We start from the raw sequence: 19241 nt of genomic DNA, 5'->3' as shown, positions 1-19241 counted from the left end.
CTCAACTCCGTTCTAAACCGCCTCCCCTTTATCTTGAGGCTGTGCCCCCTAGTCCTACTGTCTTTTTTGAGCGGGAAGAGTCTCTCCACCTCTATCCTATCCATCCCATTCATCATCTTATACGTCTCAATGAGATCTCCCCTCATTCTTCTAAACTCTAACGAGTACAAGCCTAGTTTATTTAGCCTCTCCTCATAGCTCAATCCCCTCAACTCCGGTATCAGCCTAGTAAACCTCCTCTGCACTCCCTCCAGGGCCAAAATATCCTTGCGCAGGTGCGGCGCCCAAAACTGCACACAGTACCCCAGCTGCGGCCTCACCAATGCCCTATACAGCTGCAGCAAGACCTCCCTACTTTTATATTCAATCCCCCTTGCTATGAAGGCCAGCATCCCATTCGCCTTCCTGACCACCTGCTGCACCTGCAAGCTGGGTTTTTGCGACTCATGCACAAGGACCCCGAGGTCCCTCTGCACCGTCGCCTGCTGCAGTTTTTCGCCACGTAAGTAATAGTCCTTCCTACCATTCTTCCTACCAAAGTGGACCACCTCACACTTGCCAACATTAAATTCCATTTGCCATTTCCTGGCCCATTCGCCCAGCCTATCTAGATCCTTCTGCAGACTCTCCACACCCTCCGCACAATTTGCCTTTCCCCCAATCTTGGTGTCATCAGCAAATTTCGACACCCTGCACTCGGTTCCCTCCTCCAGATCATCTATATAAATGGTAAATAGCTGAGGCCCCAGCACCGACCCCTAGTCACCAACCGCCAATCCGAATAGCACCCATTGACCCCCACTCTCTGCCTCCTATTTGACAACCAATCCTCTATCCACGCTAACACCCCAACTCCATGTCCCCTGACCTTCTGCAATAACCTCTTGTGAGGTACCTTGTCAAACGCCTTCTGAAAATCCAGAAAGACCACATCCACCGGCTCTCCTCTATCCACTGCCCTAGACACATCCTCATAGAACTCCAGTAAATTTGTCAGACACGACTTCCCTTTAATGAAACCGTGTTGCGTCCGCCCTATCAAGCAATTCCCTTCAAGATGCCTCGCAATTTCCTCCTTAATGACGGATTCTAACATTTTACCTACCACAGACGTTAAACTAACCGGCCTATAATTCCCCGCCTTTTGCCTGGCACCCTTCTTAAACAACGGCGTAACATTAGCCGTTTTCCAATCTTCCGGCACTTCCCCGGAATCCAGCGACGTCTGGAAAATAACCACCAAGGCATCCACTATAACCTCCGCCATTTCTTTCAGAACCCTCGGATGCATTCCATCCGGTCCTGGGGACTTGTCCACAATCAGCCCCTCCAGTCTGTCGAGCACCACCTCTCTAGTAACAGTAATGTCATTAAGACCCTCCATTCCTACCACCTTTCCATCGCTAACACCCGGCAAATTATTCACGTCCTCCTCCGTGAAGACAGAAACAAAAAAGTTATTCAAGACCTTAGCCATATCCCCATCCCCTACCACTAGCTCCCCTTTCTCATCCTCTAAAGGACCAACGTTCACCCTAGCCAGCCTCTTCCTTTTTATATATTTATAAAAACTCTTGCTATCCTTTTTTATATTAAGTGCTAGCCCAGCCTCATAGCTTCTCCTACCCTCCTTTATCAACTTCTTTGTCAATCTTTGTTGACATTTAAACCTTTCCCAATCCTCCTCTCGCCCACTGCTCTTAGCTACTCTAAATTCCTCCGCTTTTAATTTAACACTTTCCTTCACCTCCTTCGTTATCCACGGCTTATTACCTCTCTTCCTACTGTCCTTTTTAACCATCGGAATAAATTTCTGCTGAGCACCAAGAAAGATCTCCTTAAAGATCCTCCACTGCTCCTCAGCAGACCTACCTTCCAACGCACTCCCCCAGTCCACATTCACCAATTCTTCTCTCATCCTACCACACTCCCCTCTATTCAAACAAAGGACGTGTGTCCGGGAACCCACTTTCTCCTCCTCCATCTGCACCAGAAACTCCACCATACAATGATCACTCTCTCCAAGAGGATCCTTCACCGCAAGGTCCCTAATTCTACCCGCCTCATTACATAGCACCAGATCCAAGATAGCTCGCTCCCTCGTCGGCTCCAACACACACTGTTCAAGGAAATTATCATAGAGTCCCTACAGTGCAAAAGGAGGCCATTCGGTCCATCGAGTTTGCACCAACCACAATCCCACCCAGGTCCTATTCCCTTCACCCCACACGTTTACTCTGCTAATCCTCCTGACACCAAGGGGCAATTTATCATGGCCAATCCACCTAAACCGTCCATCTTTAGACTGTGGGAGGAAACCGGAACACCCGGAGGAAACCCATGCAGGCGCAGGGAGAACGTACAAACTCCACACTTGAGTTGTTTCACATCAGTCAGAGCACTGTTATGGTCCAGGCCAGAAACTTCAAAATATTTTGTGAAAATAGTCTAGACATTTGGTTTTTGGTATGGGTGAACATAAGGCGTTTCACCCCAGGTATGATTCAAATGACCCACTATGAAGCTTTTACAAAACAGAGTTTAAATAAGATCACATTTAACATATAACAAAAATCAGACATGATATAGTATAAGCCTTAAGAGCTAGCTATCTATGATGTTCCAAGTCGAACAGTATCCCACAAGCAGACCCCTTTCAGAATTGTGCAATAATTCCACAGGGATGAAAGTCCTGTCACCAAGTTACTTTATTTACACCACACATCTGTACCCAGCCAGCTCTCCAATTGATTGCTGCTGAATGCAGGCTGGGAGTCTGACACACCTGCTTTAAATAGGGAACGTGAGACCCCCTGATTTAACTATCAATTAAAACTCATCAGGTAGTTCTTTTCATGTGCCAAACGAGTAAAACGAACTCAAATTAACTTTGGGACAAGACTCATCAGGTAGTTCTTTCACATACTCCAGCAAGCCAACCTCATTAGCCTGGCTGAAGTCATTCCAACTTGGCACAGAAAGCAAGTATACTCACGTGATGCTGGATTCTGTAGCTTTTTAACACGTGCTGCGAATCGGTTGTTTGAGTGTTGGATTAAAACTCTGAAGCTTCACAGTCCTAGAACTTACCAAAAAGTTTCTGGAGAGAAAGAGAGAGATGGCGGCCATGATGTGGAGATGGCAGTGTTAGAGTGGGGTGGACAAGATGAGAGGTCATGTGACATCAGGTTATAGTCCAACAGGTTTATTTGAAATCACAAGCTTTTGGAGCACTGCTTTACCTGACAAATGGGCAGCGCTCTGAAAACTTGTGATTGCAAATAAACCTGGTTTTTAATATACTTTATTCCAATTCAGTCCAATTCAGAATCCCATCAAGTTGAGACATTCCCAATCCAAGCTGACAAGACAAGACTCTCTCCTCCTGTCTTGGGCTTGATCTACATAATCCAAGCTGATTGGAGTAGGCATAGCTCCTCCTCCAAGGCTTGATCTCATTTGCATCTTAGCCAAAAGGCCGAGATGCTGTTTTAAAAAATTGCTTCAAATGAAGCTAAAATATAACCTAATGACTTCAACCAAGTACAGCATGTCGATACTACACTTGATCTAAACCTGTCGGACTATAACCTGGTGTCGTGTGACCTCTCATCTTGAAAGAGAGAGAGAGACTGACAGGGACACTGCCAGCCTCCAGCAGCTTCTAACAGCAACTCTCAGACAGCATAATTTCCAACTCTATAGAAAGAGAGGTAAAGCATTGTTGCTCCTCTCCACTCAGGCTACTGCTGAGAAGCAAAGACTTGGATTTCTTTTGTGGAAAGTATTGTCCCCAGGCATTAGCTGATCTGTCAATCATGCTCCACCCAGCAATTCCAAAAGGATCATAAAACCCCAGGACATTGCATTGGTCCAGATTAAAAATGATGTCCATTTTATTGTTTCAGTATCAATTAGAGGACACCAGTTGCAGACAACACGGTGCCGATAAAATGCTAGAACTGCTTGGAAAACCTGCAAAGTGTTTGCCAACCCCTCCCCTACCAGTGGGAAAGATTTCTGTCCATCTATCCTGTTAATCCGGCCAGTCGGCGAAATATGAAACTAGACATCACTGCTTTCCTGGATAATAGGTTTAATTACAGAACGCAGCGAGATATGTAAAATAGAAACAGAAAATGCTGGATGAACTCAGCAGGTCTGGCAGCGTCCACGGAGAGAGAAACAGAGTTAGCATTTGGAATCCAAGGGTCCACGAGCTCAATGTTGACTCTGTTTCTCTCTCTCTACACAGGCTGAGTTCATCCAGCATTTACTGATGTTAATTCACATATGCAGCATCTGCAATGTTTTGAACATAAGAAATAGGAGCAGGAGTAGGCCAACTAGCCCTTCGAGCCTGCCCCGCCATTCAATAAGATCATGGCTGATCTGTCGTGGCTCAGTTCCACATTCCTGCCCTCTCCCCATAACCCTTAATCCCCTCTCTTATCAAAAACCCATCAACCCGCGTCTTAAAAATATTTAGCGAGGTAGCTTCCACCACTTCAACGGGCAGAGAATTCCAGAGATTCACCACCCTTTGAGTGAAGAAGTTCCTCCTCAACTCTGTTCTAAACCGCCCCCCCCCCCCCTTTATCTTGAGGCTGTGCCCCCTAGTCCTACTATCCTTTCTGAGCGGGAAGAGTCTCTCCACCTCTATCCTATCCATCCCATTCATCATCTTATACGTCTCAATGAGATCTCCCCTCATTCTTCTAAACTCTAACGAGTACAAGCCTAGTTTATTCAGCCTCTTCTCATAGCTCAACCCCCTCAACTCCGGCATCAGCCTAGTAAACCTCCTCTGCACTCCCAAGGCCAAAACATCCTTGCGTAAGTATGGTGCCCAAAACTGCACACACTACTCCAGCTGTGGCCTCACCAATGCCCTATACAGCTGCAGCAACTCCTCCCTACTTTTATATTCAATCCCCCTCGCGATGAAGGCCAGCATCCCATTCGCCTTCCTGACCACCTGCTGCACCTTTAAGCTGGGTTTTTGCAACTCATGCACAAGGACCCTGAGGTCCCTCTGCACCGTCGCCTGCTGCAGTTTTTCTCCACGTAAGTAATAACCCTTCCTACCATTATTCCTACCAAAGTGGACCACCTCGCACTTGCCAACATTAAATTCCATTTGCCATTTCCTGGCCCATTCGCCCAGCCTATCTAGATCCTTCTGTAGACTCTCCCCACCCTCCGCACAATTTGCCTTTCCACCAATTTTGGTGTCATCAGCAAATTTCGACACCCTACACTCGGTTCCCTCCTCCAGATCATCTATATAAATGGTAAATGCATTCGTTACAGCATTATGTAGTTCCACGTCCTACCTCCTGCTCCCCATGGCCTCTCCTTACATTGAAGGAGTCCATAATGGGCACATTAGTAAAATAATAGAGTCATATAGCTCAGGAAAAGCCCATGGGCCCATCAAGTCTGCACTGACAATATCTACCACTAAAGTCGCACTAATCCTATTTTTCTGACTTGTCCCAAATCCTTAAATGTTATGATATTTCCAATGCTCACCCAGATATTTTATAAAGGTTGTCAGGTTTCCAGCTTCCTCTACCTCCCCAGGCAGCGCATTCCAAATCCCCACCACCCTCTGATAGACTAATTAACAGCCCATCAATAGGACACAGTCTCTCTTTATAAGTGCAGTAACCCCTTTACAACTGATCTAACTTTATATTTAATACTTTTAAGTGCTTCACTTTTATTTTATCTTTTTTACTTTATAAGTGCTCTCCATTTCTGTATATTAGCAATATGATTAACGTAATATTAGCATACTCCCTATCACCATCGGTGGCACAGTGGTTAGCACTGCTGCTTCACAGTGCCAAGGACCCAATTTCCAGCCTGGGTCACTGTCTGTGTGACGTTTGCACGTTCTCGCCGTGTCGGCGTGAGTTTCCTCCGGGTGCTTCGGTTTCCTCCCACAGTCCAAAAGACATGCTGGTTAGGGTGCATTGGCCTTACTAAATTCTCCCTCGGTGCACCCGAGCAGGCACTGGACTGTGGCGACGAGGGGAATTTCACAGTAACTTCATTGCAGTGTTAATGTCAGCCTACTTGTGACTAATAAATAAACTTAATTTTAAACTTTCCTATCAAAAATCCACAAGTGAATCTCAGCCAATGCATCTCAGTCCTCAGGGCCTGACTGACCTCTTGCCAATTTCCTTAAAAGTGAGTGGAATCACCCTGCGATGGGTTGGATTGACAGATTGTTATCTCCATATTCCCAAAGCAAACTGCGTAGGTTGCGGACGCAAGTAGGGGGGGGAATCTGTAATTCCTGATGGGAATATCACCCTAGGGAGTATATGTTGTAGACTGTCGGGTAAACTTGCAAGATGCACCGCTCTTAAATTCATCGCCCCTTGGGGGGGACCCAGGTATTTTTGAGACTAATTGTGTTTCTTTTCGTTTTTTTTTCTCCAGAGGACCTGTATTTTTAAGTTCCTTGGAGCGATTGCGGTAAACCTTGGAATGGACGGAGTGAAACCTTATCTGCCAACAATTATTGCGCCTCTTTACAGAGAATTAAACAGCACTTACGCAGAGCAAGGTAACTGCCGGGATTGTAAGGTGGGTGTAATCTGTGGGAGGCACGGTGGCACAGTGGTTAACACTGCTGCCTCACAGCGCCAGAGATCCAGGTTCAATTCTCAGCTTGGATCTGTGTGAAGTTGTGTCTGTGTGGAGTTTTCACTCCCCGTATCTGCATGGATTTCCTCCCACAGTCCAAGATGTATGGGGTCAGGTAGATTGGCCATGATAAATTGCCCCTTAGTGACAGGGCCTAATGATGAGGGTAAATACGTGGGGTTATGGGGACAGGGTTTGGGTGGGAGTACAGTCTGTGCAGACTTGATGGGCTGAATGGCCTCCTTCAGCACTGTCGGGAGTCAGTGTATTTTTCTTGATGTCTTTCTGGATTGGCTGGTTTTGAATGTGTTGCATTTGAAGTGTCACAGTCTTGCTATTCACTAAGGCCACTCACTGCTACATGGGACATCCAGTGTTTGATTTGGTCTTTGGACAATCCGGTCTGATTTTGACATTGCCTTTTCAGAGCCGACACTCAAGAATCTTTCCCAGGAGATTGTTGAGTTGCTGAAGAGACTGGTGGGGCTGCAAACCTTCTCCCTGGGCTTTGCAGCTGTCCAGAAGCAGGCGAATCAGAAAAGAGCTTTCAGGAAAAGCCAGAAGGCTTTGCAGGTAGGGATTCAGTCAAAGGAATCGCTTCCTTGCATTCCCAATTGGATAGATTTCTTTGAGATGCTCTGTAAAGCCTTCATCTTTATCTCAGCTATTGGCCACACTTGCCCACCTAATCTCACTGCACCCCTCCCTATCTCTGCAATCTCTTTCACAAAGTCTCTACGCTCCTCCAGTTCTGGCCTCTGATATTCCCAGCACAGCGACAGGCCATTCGACCCAACAGTTCAACGTTGGTGTTCATTCCCCATAAGCCTTCTCTTATCTCGTCATCTTCCTGATCAAAATATCCTTCTATTGTTTTTAACTCTCGTGTTTATATAGATTCCCTCAAACTCCCCATCTCACCCGCTCCCTGAGATAGCGAGTTTCACTTTCTAACCATTCTCCTGAAGTATCGATTGCATTTATTGGTGACTGTCATATATTTATGACCCGTCCTCCTGGTCTCCCTATAAAGCCCTTCTGGAATCTTCTATATCAGGCCTGAGTCCTGGTTTCTGCGTGAGTTCATTTCTTCTGTCCCCCTCGAATGATTGCCAGTATCTCACCTGCTCTTGTTGGGACCTTGTTATTTTAAGAACATAAGAACATAAGAAATAGGAGCAGGAGTAGGCCATCTGGCCCTTCGAGCCTGCCCCGCCATTCAATAAGATCATGGCTGATCTGTCGTGGCTCAGTTCCACATTCCCGCCCTCTCCCCATAACCCTTAATCCCCTCTCTTATCAAAAACCCATCAACCCGCTTCTTGAAAATATTTAGCGAGGCAGCCTCCACCACTTCAACGGGTAGAGAATTCCAGAGATTCACCACCCTTTGAGTGAAGAAGTTCCTCCTCAGCTCCGTTCTAAAACACCCCCCCTTTATCTTGAGGCTGTGCCCCCTAGTCCTAGTGTCTTTTTTGAGCGGGAAGAGTCTCTCCACCTCTATCCTATCCATCCCATTCATCATCTTATACGTCTCAATGAGATCTCCCCTCATTCTTCTAAACTCCAACGAGTACAAGCCTATTTTTAGCCATTTTTAGTTATGTATTTGTACAGCCAGATCCCTTGCTCCCCTGCCTCAGTTACGCTCATTATTTTCCAATGAGTGTATAGACACCTTGCTCTTCCTCCTAAATTATGTCACTTCACACTTCACTGTGTCCTTTGTTCCCATGTTTCTCTGGGACGAAGTAGAAAGGATTGAGGGTCTCAAGTTTTTAGATGTCCAGATCACCAACAACCTGTCCTGGTCCCCCTCATACCGGCACTATAGTTAAGAAAGCCCATCAAAGCTCTACATTCTCAGACGACTAAGGAAATTTATTACGTCAGCTATGACTCTCACCAACTTTTACAGATGCACCAGAGAAAACGTTGTTTCTGGTTGTATCACAGCTTGGCCTGGGCTCCTGCTCTGCCCAAGACCGCAAGGAACTATAAAAAGTCATGAATGTAGCCCAATCCATCACGCAAACCAGCCTCTCATCCATTGACCCTGTCTACACTTCCCACTGCCTAGGCAAAGCAGCCAGCATAATTAAGGACCCCACACACCCTGGACATTCTGTCTTCCACCTTCTTCCTTTGGGAAAATGATACAGAAGTCTGAGGTCACATACCAACCGACTCGAGAACAGCTTTTTCCCTGCTGCTGTCAGACTTCTGAATGGACCTACCTCACGTTACGTTGATCTTTCTTTACACCCTAGCTATGACTGTAATACCACATTCTGCACTCTCTTTCTCTATGAATGGTATGCTTTGTCTGTATAGCGCACAAGAAACAATACTTTTCGCTGCATGCTAATACATGTGACAATAATAAATCAAATCAAATCAGTTTCTCCTCCCTACCATTGGCAGCTGCCTGGACCCTGAGCCCTGGAACCTTTAAGATGCTCCATAAAATCTACCTCTTTGACCAAGCTTTGGGTCATCAACCCTAACATTCCCCTTTGTCGCTTTGCCAGAAGTGTTATCATCGTCTTTGGCTGTTACGTCACAAAATTTTCTGTAACGTGTACGCATGACTAGTCATTGAGATTTACAGCATGGAAATAGGCCCTTTGACCCAACTTGTCCATGCTGCCATGGACTGGGTGAAGCTATAAAAAATTTGCATCAGAGAAAGAAGTCATTTGTGTCAGTGCCAGCTGGAAAGAAACCTGGTCGCCTATTCTAATCCCACGATGATGGGTGGAGGGATTTGAACTTCTGTCCCTGGAGAATTAGCCTGGCGATCAAGCAAGGGAATTGCTTGATAGAGCAGACGCAGCACGGTTTCATTAAAGGGAAGTCGTGTCTGACAAATTTACTGGAGTTCTATGAGGATGTGTCTAGGGCGGTGGATAGAGGAGAGCCGGTGGATGTGGTCTTTCTGGATTTTCAGAAGGCGTTTGACAAAGTACCTCACAAGAGGTTATTGCAGAAGGTCGAGGGACATGGAGTTGGGGGTAGGGTGTTAGTGTGGATAGAGGATTGGTTGTCAAATAGGAGGCAGAGAGTGGGAGTCAACGGGTGCTATTCGGATTGGCGGATGGTGACTAGTGGGGTGCCCCAGGGGTCGGTGCTGGGGCCTCAGCTTTTTACCATTTATATAGATGATCTGGAGGAGGGAACCGAGTGTAGGGTGTCGAAATTTGCTGATGACACCAAGATTGGGGGAACGGCAAATTGTGCAGAGGGTGTGGAGAGTCTGCAGAAGGATCTAGATAGGCTGGGCGAATGGGCCAGGAAATGGCAAATGGAATTTAATGTTGGCAAGTGTGAGGTGGTCCACTTTGGTAGGAAGAATGGTAGGAAGGACTATTACTTACGGGGCGAAAAACTGCAGCAGGCGACGGTGCAGAGGGACCTCGGGGTCCTTGTGCATGAGTCGCAAAAACCCAGCTTGCAGGTGCAGCAGGTGGTCAGGAAGGCGAATGGGATGCTGGCCTTCATAGCGAGGGGGATTGAATATAAAGGTAGGGAGGTCTTGCTGCAGCTGTATAGGGCATTGGTGAGGCCGCAGCTGGAATACTGTGTGCAGTTTTGGGCGCCGCACCTGCGCAAAGATATTTTGGCCTTGGAGGGAGTGCAGAGGAGGTTTACTAGGCTGATACCGGAGTTGAGGGGGTTGAGCTATGAGGAGAGGCTGAATAAACTAGGCTTGTACTCGTTAGAGTTTAGAAGAATGAGGGGAGATCTCATTGAGACGTATAAGATGATGAATGGGATGGATAGGATAGAGGTGGAGAGACTCTTCCCGCTCAAAAAAGACAGTAGGACTAGGGGGCACAGCCTCAAGATAAAGGGGGGACGGTTTAGAACGGAGTTGAGGAACTTCTTCACTCAAAGGGTGGTGAATCTCTGGAATTCTCTGCCTGTTGAAGTGGTGGAGGCTGCCTCGCTAAATATTTTTAAGACGCGGGTTGATGGGTTTTTGATAAGAGAGGGGATTAAGGGTTATGGGGAGAGGGCGGGAATGTGGAACTGAGCCACGACAGATCAGCCATGATCTTATTGAATGGCAGGGCAGGCTCGAGGGGCTGGATGGCCTACTCCTGCTCCTATTTCTTATGTTCTTATGATTGCTAGTCCAATTACATTAACCCTGTGCCTACACCAGCTTAATGCTTAACATCTCAGATCAGAAGGTGAGGGGTTGGTGATTAAAGAGGATGGATCCTTGAAGAAATTGCAGGGCAATTTCTTGGTAACTAAGGCAGGTATAAACACATTCATCAGCAATAGATTACCAGGTCCTATAGTAACGTTCAGATGGGGGGAGCAGTAAAGTCATGCGTACGTAACTGGGTTAATAACACAGGAAGTGTTAGTTAAAATTCCAGTCCGGCAGTTTGAGAATTTGGATTAGGTTTAGAATGAAACTTTATGACTAAAATGTTGGCGCGATAAAGCTGTTAGATTCTCTTGAAAAGTGATTAGCCAGGGAAGGAAGCCTATCATTTAACTGCCCTCCGAAGTGACACTATTTTAACTTCATTCATGGGGCATGAGTGCCTCTGGCTGGCCCAACATTTGTTGCCTATCCTTAATTTTGATTTGATTTATTATTGTCACATGTATTAGTATACAGTGAAAAGTATTGTTCCTTGTATGCTTTGTCTGTATAGCACACCGCTGCCCTTCAACCGAGTGTCTTGGACATTTCAGAGGGGCAGTTACAAGTCACCTGCATTGCTGTGGCTCTGGAGCCGCGTGTAGGCCAGACCAGGTTAGGACGGCAGATTTCCTTCCCTAAAGGGACATTAGTGAACCAGATGGGTTTTTCTTACAATGGTTTCATTAGGAATGATTTTTATTGCATTTTGTTGATGTCGCCATCTACTGTGGTGGGATTCAAACCCGGGTCCTTGGAGCATTACCAGAGTTAAAAGCAAATGGATGCTGGAAACTGAGACCTAAACAGAAAATGCTGGAAAAGCTCAGCAGGTCTGGCAGCATCTGTGGAGAGAGAACAGAGTCAATGTTTCAAGTTAGATGACCCTTCGTCAGAGCTGAAGTCAGTAGAGGATAGGTTGAGATTTATACTGTTGTGGTGGGGAGGGAGAGGGGGGCAGCTGTGAGGGCTGGATTGCTCGGAGTCTCTGGATTACTAATCCAGTGACAGTATCACTACATCGCTGCCTCCCCACAGTAAGTCACTCAGTTGAAAACACGGTGAATAATAAATGTAGGCCCTGCCAGTGACGCCTAGATAGACCAGTTAATTTGTTGACTTTGTGACAAAGAGCTACAAGAATTTGGAGCAAGAGTAGGCCATTGGGCCCCTCGAGCCTGTTCTGTCATTTGATGAGATAATGGAAAATGAGAAAGGCAATAGCCTAGTGGTATTATTGCTAGACTATTAATCCAGAAACTCAGCCAATGTTCTGGGGACCCGGGTTCGAATCCCACCGCAGCAGTCGGTGCAATTAGAGTTGAATTAAAAAATACCTGGAATTAAGAATCTGCAGACGACCATGGAACCATTGTCGATCGTCAGAAAAACCCATCTGGTTCCTTTAGGGAAGGAAATCTGCTGTCCTTACCTGGTCTGGCCTACATGCGACTCCAGAACCATAGCAATTTGGGTTGACTCTCAACTGCTGTCAGGCAACTAGGGATGGGCAATAAATGCTGGCCACCCAGCGATGCCCATGTCCCAGAAATGAATAAAAAATAAATAGAATAGCCAATCTGATTGTGGCTCCAACTCCACTATCCCATGTGCACCCGCGTGCCCCCCCCCCCCTCCACAAACTCCCGACTTGTCCATATTCTCAGTCAGCGATCTATCTAACTCAGCCCCGAATACATTCGCTGACCCAGCCTCCATTGCTGTCTGTGGGAAGAGAATTCCACAGAGCGACCACCCTCTGAGAGAAAGAGGAAATCTGTCAGACGCCCCGCGCACGCACTAATCCCTTTTACATTTTGACTCAAACAGATGGTTACCAATCCAGATGTGGCCGCGAGAAAGAAACTAAAGAAACACAAAGATAAGACTGAAGCCAGGAAAAGGAAAATAGAAGTACTTCGACCAGGCTACAAGGCAAAGAGGGCGAGGAAGCAGACGCTGAAGAATTTGGCTATGGTGGAGTGAACTGTAAAAATAGACGGGCTGTTTCAGTACGATCGTTCGTACAAGAGGATTTTTAGGTGGAAACTGAAATAACACTTCTGATGCCAAGTATAAATTGTCTCCCTTTCCCAACAATGTCATTGGAACTTGGTGCAGGAGTATTTAATGTGAGGTACAGTTTAATGTACTGCTTACCCTAGAGCCATCTATCGATAATTTTTTCCTTGTGGATATCACCTGTTTCTAAACAACATGCAATTGTTATTGGCTCTCAGCTATCCTGGAAAGGAGAATGAAAGCTCAGTGTTGACCCAGTGGGTTTCTTTCAGAATAATTGTGGCACCCCTCCCCAATTAAAACATTTTCTACCCTCATTTTAAACCCAAACCCAGAGTATTCTCTCCCTCACATTTGTTCAAGTCTCTTTACTTGCCATTGCCGCATATCCTTCGATATCCTTCTCCAAGATCTCCAGTAGCCTCCTTGCAGAGAGATTTCCAGAGCACTTCGTATGAAGAATCCTGCAGGACGGCCAAGGCTTCTTAAGTTTATTTATTAGTGTCACAAGTAGGTTACATTAACACTGCAATGAAGTGACTGTGAAAATCCCTTAGTTGCCACACTCTGCACTGAGGTCTGAGTAAATTTCTCGTGCTGACGCATCACTCCCTCCCCTGGGTGTTCCAGCCTGTTTGTGGTGTAGTCTGTGTCGTATGGACTGCTTGATATTGTTTGGATAATTTGTTGATTACGTTCAAAACTTGCTGCGATTCCACCTTTCAATGGTGATTGGTGGTATATCTTTCATGCTATTTCTCCTCATTTTAGTTCCTATAAGTTGATCTTCATTGTTACTCAGTCGTTGTCTATCAGCTCACTCTGATAGGCTGAGTTGTTGACCAATCCCCACAGGCTGATGAAGGGTTTTAGCCAATGGATAGCACACTCGCCTCTGAACTAGAGGATCATGGATCCAAGTCCCACTTCAGAGACTGGAATTGGATGCGTTATTCAGTTTGGGACTCGCAGTCCTGTACCATTGGAGGGACAACACTGAAAGAATGCTGCTCTCAGAGGGTCAGTGCTGAAGGAGTGCCGCAGTGTCAGAGGGTCAGTGCTGAAGGAGTGCCGCAGTGTCAGAGGGTCAGTGCTGAGGGAGTGCCGCACTGTCAGTGGGTCAGTGCTGAGGGAGTGCCGCACTGTCAGTGGGTCAGTGCTGAGGGAGTGCCGCACTGTCAGTGGGTCAGTGCTGAGGGAGTGCCGCACTGTCAGTGGGTCAGTGCTGAGGGAGTGCCGCACTGTCAGTGGGTCAATGCTGAAGGAGTGTCGCAGTGTCAGAGGGTCAGTGCTGAGGGAGCGTTGCACTGTCAGAGGGTCAGTGCTGAGGGAGTGCCGCACTGTCAGAGGGTCAGTGCTGAGGGAGTGCCACAATGTCACAGTGGCTGTTTGTAGATGAGAGATTAAAATAAGTGTCCATGTACAGTCAGGTGCATGTTAATGATTTCATGGTGATCTTTGAAGAAGAACATTAATTCTCGCTCGTGTCCAGACCCATACTCGCCCTTCAATTACTGCCGTGAGACGGATTATCTCGTTGTCTATGGGAGAATGTCATTTGCTAATTATCTGCCATGTTTCAACATTACAGTAAGTACCCTTCAAAAATATAAGAACATAAGAAATAGGAACAGGAGTAGGCCATCTGGCCCTTCGAGCCTGCCCCGCCATTCAATAAGATCATGGCTGATCTGTCGTGGCTCAGTTCCACTTTCCCGCCCTCTCCCCATAACCCTTAATCCCCTCTCTTATCAAAAACCCATCAACCCGCTTCTTAAAAATATTTAGCGAGGCAGCCTCCACCACTTCAACGGGCAGAGAATTCCAGAGATTCACCACCCTTTGAGTGAAGAAGTTCCTCCTCAACTCCGTTCTAAACCGCCCCCCCTTTATCTTGAGGCTGTGCCCCCTAGTCCTACTGTCTTTTTTGAGCGGGAAGAGTCTCTCCACCTCTATCCTATCCATCCCATTCATCATCTTATACGTCTCAATGAGATCTCCCCTCATTCTTCTAAACTCTAACGAGTACAAGCCTAGTTTATTCAGCCTCTCCTCATAGCTCAACCCCCTCAACTCCGGTATCAGCCTAGTAAACCTCCTCTGCACTCCCTCCAAGGCCAAAATATCCTTGCGCAGGTGCGGCGCCCAAAACTGCACACAGTACTCCAGCTGCGGCCTCACCAATGCCCTATACAGCTGCAGCAAGACCTCCCTACTTTTATATTCAATCCCCCTTGCTATGAAGGCCAGCATCCCATTCGCCTTCCTGACCACCTGCTGCACCTGCAAGCTGGGTTTTTGCGACTCATGCACAAGGACCCCAAGGTCCCTCTGCACCGTCGCCTGCTGCAGTTTTTCGCCACGTAAGTAATAGTCCTTCCTACCATTCTTCCTACCAAAGTGGACCACCTCACACTTGCCAACATTAAATTCCATTTGCCATTTCCTGGCCCATTCGCCCAGCCTATCTAGATCCTTCTGCAGACTCTCCACACCCTCCGCACAATTTGCCTTTCCCCCAATCTTGGTGTCATCAGCAAATTTCGACACCCTACACTTGGTTCCCTCCTCCAGATCATCTATATAAATGGTAAATAGCTGAGGCCCCAGCACCGACCCCTGGGGCACCCCACTAGTCACCAACCGCCAATCCGAATAGCACCCATTGACCCCCACTCTCTGCCTCCTATTTGACAACCAATCCTCTATCCACGCTAACACCCTACCCCCAACTCCATGTCCTCTGACCTTCTGCAGTAACCTCTTGTGAGGTACCTTATCAAACGCCTTCTGAAAGTCCAGAAAGACCACATCCACCGGCTCTCCTCTATCCACCGCCCTAGACACATCCTCATAGAACTCCAGTAAATTTGTCAGACACGACTTCCCTTTAATGAAGCCGTGTTGCGTCTGCCCTATCAAGCAATTCCCTTCAAGATGCCTCGCAATTTCCTCCTTAATGACTGATTCTAACATTTTACCTACCACAGACGTTAAACTAACCGGCCTATAATTCTCCGCCTTTTGCCTGGCACCCTCCTTAAATAACGGCGTAACATTAGCCGTTTTCCAATCTTCCGGCACTTCCCTGGAATCCAGCGATGTCTGGAAAATAACCACCAAGGCATCCACTATAACCTCCGCCATTTCTTTCAGAACCCTCGGATGCATTCCATCCGGTCCTGGGGACTTGTCCACAATCAGCCCCTCCAGTCTGTCACGCACCACCTCTCTAGTAACAGTAATGTCATTAAGACCCTCTAGTCCTACCACCTTTCCATCGCTAACACCCGGCAAATTATTCACGTCCTCCTCCGTGAAGACAGAAACAAAAAAGTTATTCAATATCTCTCAGGCTTGAAGACACTGGCTCTGCAAAAAGGGCCTTAAAGATATTTGCATTCTCTCTATCTGTTCCATCTGTGTGGAGCCAGGATATAGTATCTGGATTCCTGGGCCACGTTTCTCTGATTCTTGTTTGGAATAATCAGTAGAATCATGGAATTGTACAGTGCAGAAGGAGACTGTTCAGCCCATCGAGTCTGCACTGACCATAATCCCACCCGTGCCTTTTCCCCATAACCACACATTTACCCTGCTAATACCCCTGACACTAAGGGGCAATTTAGCATGGCCAACCCACCTAACCCGCACATCTCTCGGAGTGTGGGAGGAAACCAGAGCTCCTGGAGAAAACCCACGCAGACACGGGGAGAATGTGCAAACTGCACACAGATGGTGACCGAGCAGGGAATCGAACGCGGGTAAGGCAGCAGTGCTAACCACCGTGTGCAATCTACAATTATTTCTAACTTCTCACTGGAAATAAAAATCAATAAACATTGGTGAAAATTGTTGAAAATTTGACTTGAGTGAGCGTATGACAATCAATGTGCTGGGGCAGTTCTTTTAATGGCACTCTGCACAGAGCTGTGTCTTAGATAACTTCTTACATTACCAGCACTGTCTACTCATTCCCACGGGCCTACGTGTTCTAATAGTCAACAGTACCAAAAAAAAAATTTCCAAACCTCACTGGATTCCAGGGAAGTGCTGGAAGTTTGGAAAACGGCTAATGTTACGCCGCTGTTTAAAAAGGGTAGCAGGCAAAAGGCAGGGAATTATAGGCCGGTTAGTTTAACTTCTGTTGTGGGAAAAATGCTTGAATCCGTCATCAAGGAGAAAATAGCGAGGCATCTTGTGGAAAATTGTTTGATAGAGCAGACGCAGCACGGTTTCGTTAAGGGGAAGTCGTGTCTGACGAATTTATTGGAATTCAATGAGGATGTGTCTAGTGCGGTGGATAGAGGAACCGGTGGATGTGTTTCTCGATTTTCAGAAGGCGTTTGATAAGGTGCCACACAAAAGGTTGTTACAGAAGGTTAGGGGGCATGGAGTTGGGGGTAGGGTGTTAGCGTGGATAGGGATTGGCTGTCAAATAGGAGGCAGAGAGTGGGTGTCAATGGGTGCTATTCAGATTGGTGGTTGGTGACTAGTGGAGTGCCTCAGGGATCGGTGCTGGGGCCTCAGCTATTTACCATTTATATAGATGATCTGGAGGAGGGAGCTGAGTGTAAGGTGTCGAAATTTGCTGATGACATAAAGATGAGTGGAAAAGCAAATGGTGCAGAGGGATCTAGATAGGCTGAGTGAGTGGGCGAGGACCTGGCAGATGGAATACAATGTTGGAAAGTGTGAGGTTATCCATTTTGGTAGGAATAATAATAGGAAGGACTACTACTTACAGGGCGAAAAGCTGCAGCATGCTACGGTGCAGAGGGACCTGGGGCTCCTCGTCCATGAGTCGCAAAAACCCAGCCTACAGGTGCAGCAGGTGGTCAGGAAGGCAAATGGGATGCTGGCCTTCATAGCGAGGGGGCTTGAATATAAAAGTAGGGAGGTCTTGCTGCGGCTGTACAGGGCACTGGTGAGGCCGCAGCTGGAGTACTGTGTGCAGTTTTAGTCGCCGCACTTATGCAAGGATATTTTGGCCTTGGAGGGAGTGCAGAGGAGGTTCACTAGGCTGATACCGGAGATGAGGGGGTTGAGCTATGAGGAGAGGCTGAATAGACTGGGCTTGTACTCGTTAGAGTTTAGAAGAATGAGGGGAGATCTCATTGAGACATATAAGATGATGAAAGGGATGGATAGGGTAGAGGTGGAGAGGTTCTTCCTGCTCAGAAAGGACAGCAGGACTAGAGGGCACAGCCTCAAGATAAGGGCGGGGGGCGGTGGGGGGGGGGGACAGTTTAGAACAAGAGTTGAGGAGGAACTTCTTCACTCAAACGGTGGTGAATCTCTGGAATTCTCTGCCCGTTGAAGTGGTGGAGGCTACCTCGCTAAATATATTTAAGACGCGGGTAGATAGGTTTTTGGTAGGCAAGGGGATTAAGGGTTACGGGGAGAAAGCGGGAATGTGGAACTGATCCACTTCAGATCAGCCATGATCTTGTTGAATGGCGGGGCGGGCTCGATGGCCTACTCCTGCTCCTATTTCTTATGTTCTTAAATGCATTGGAACCTTCCAGAAAGCCAACTGGACAAAATACAGCAAAACCTATGACTGCAGCATCTCGACAATCCTGCTATGCACCATCACTGTTGATGAAGTATATAACCGTCTCAGTGATACCATCTGCAAAGCAGTCTGCAGGCTGGTTTTCCAAGGCTACCAACCCATCAGCATTCCATGCTTAGATGAAGAGAGTACTGCCCTCCTACACGCATATGGAGCGTTGGGCACTCAGGGGAGGGGACCATCTGATCGAGTCACTCAATGCTGTGTGCCACACCAAGTGGGTGGAGACTCGCTGAGCTAAACTTCACACACTCCGGCAGGAAGCACTGGAGCTAAATCCATAAACTTGCAGCAATCCAAAAGCCACCCATTCAAAACAGGCTACATGATGAAGGCGTGTAACATCGCCTGCTTGAACGCACCCCTCCCTGATGATCTCAATGCATTCTATGCCCCTTTTGAGCAAGAGATCAGTGAGACCATGCCCTCTGCCCTAGAAGCCCTGGATGAACTTGTATCTGGGTCACCATTGCAGATGGCAGAACAGCCTTCTTGAAGGTCAACCCACAGAAAGCGACTGTACGGGATGGAGTACCCGGACTTGCACTCAAATCCTGTGCGGATCAGCTGGCGGGAGTATTTGCAGACATCTTCAACCTCCCTTTACAACAGTCTGAGGCCCCTATCTGCTTTAAAAAGACAACCATCATCCTGGTACCTAAGAAAAGCCAAGCAGTGTGCCTGGTGGCTCTGACATCCATCATTATGAAGTACCTCGAAAGCTTAGTCATGGCACCAGTCACTTCCAGCATCCCTGGAGCCACTACAGTTTGGCTATCGCCACAACAGGTCCACAGCAAATGCCATCTCCCTGGC

At 47.2% G+C, this 19241-nt stretch overlaps 1 protein-coding gene across 1 annotated transcript in view; it reads left to right on the top strand.

The window, feature by feature from the left end:
• Window positions 1-13177, top strand: part of utp20 (UTP20 small subunit processome component) — a 139105-nt gene extending 125928 nt beyond the window's left edge. Inside the window, exons 60-62 of the mRNA XM_080191390.1 lie at window positions 6457-6583; window positions 7091-7236; window positions 12656-13177. Coding sequence (XP_080047516.1) covers window positions 6457-6583; window positions 7091-7236; window positions 12656-12811 — 429 coding nt within the window. The 3' untranslated portion in view covers window positions 12812-13177. The remainder of the gene's footprint in view (window positions 1-6456; window positions 6584-7090; window positions 7237-12655) is intronic.
• Window positions 13178-19241: the final 6064 nt, after the last annotated feature.

This window comes from Carcharhinus amblyrhynchos, chromosome 6 (assembly GCF_965287045.1).
Source record: "Carcharhinus amblyrhynchos chromosome 6, sCarAmb.v2.hapA, whole genome shotgun sequence".
Taxonomy (NCBI): Eukaryota; Metazoa; Chordata; class Chondrichthyes; order Carcharhiniformes; family Carcharhinidae; genus Carcharhinus; species Carcharhinus amblyrhynchos.
The sequence above is the reverse complement of the archived record's forward strand: the minus strand, read 5'-3'. Positions and strand labels throughout refer to the sequence as shown.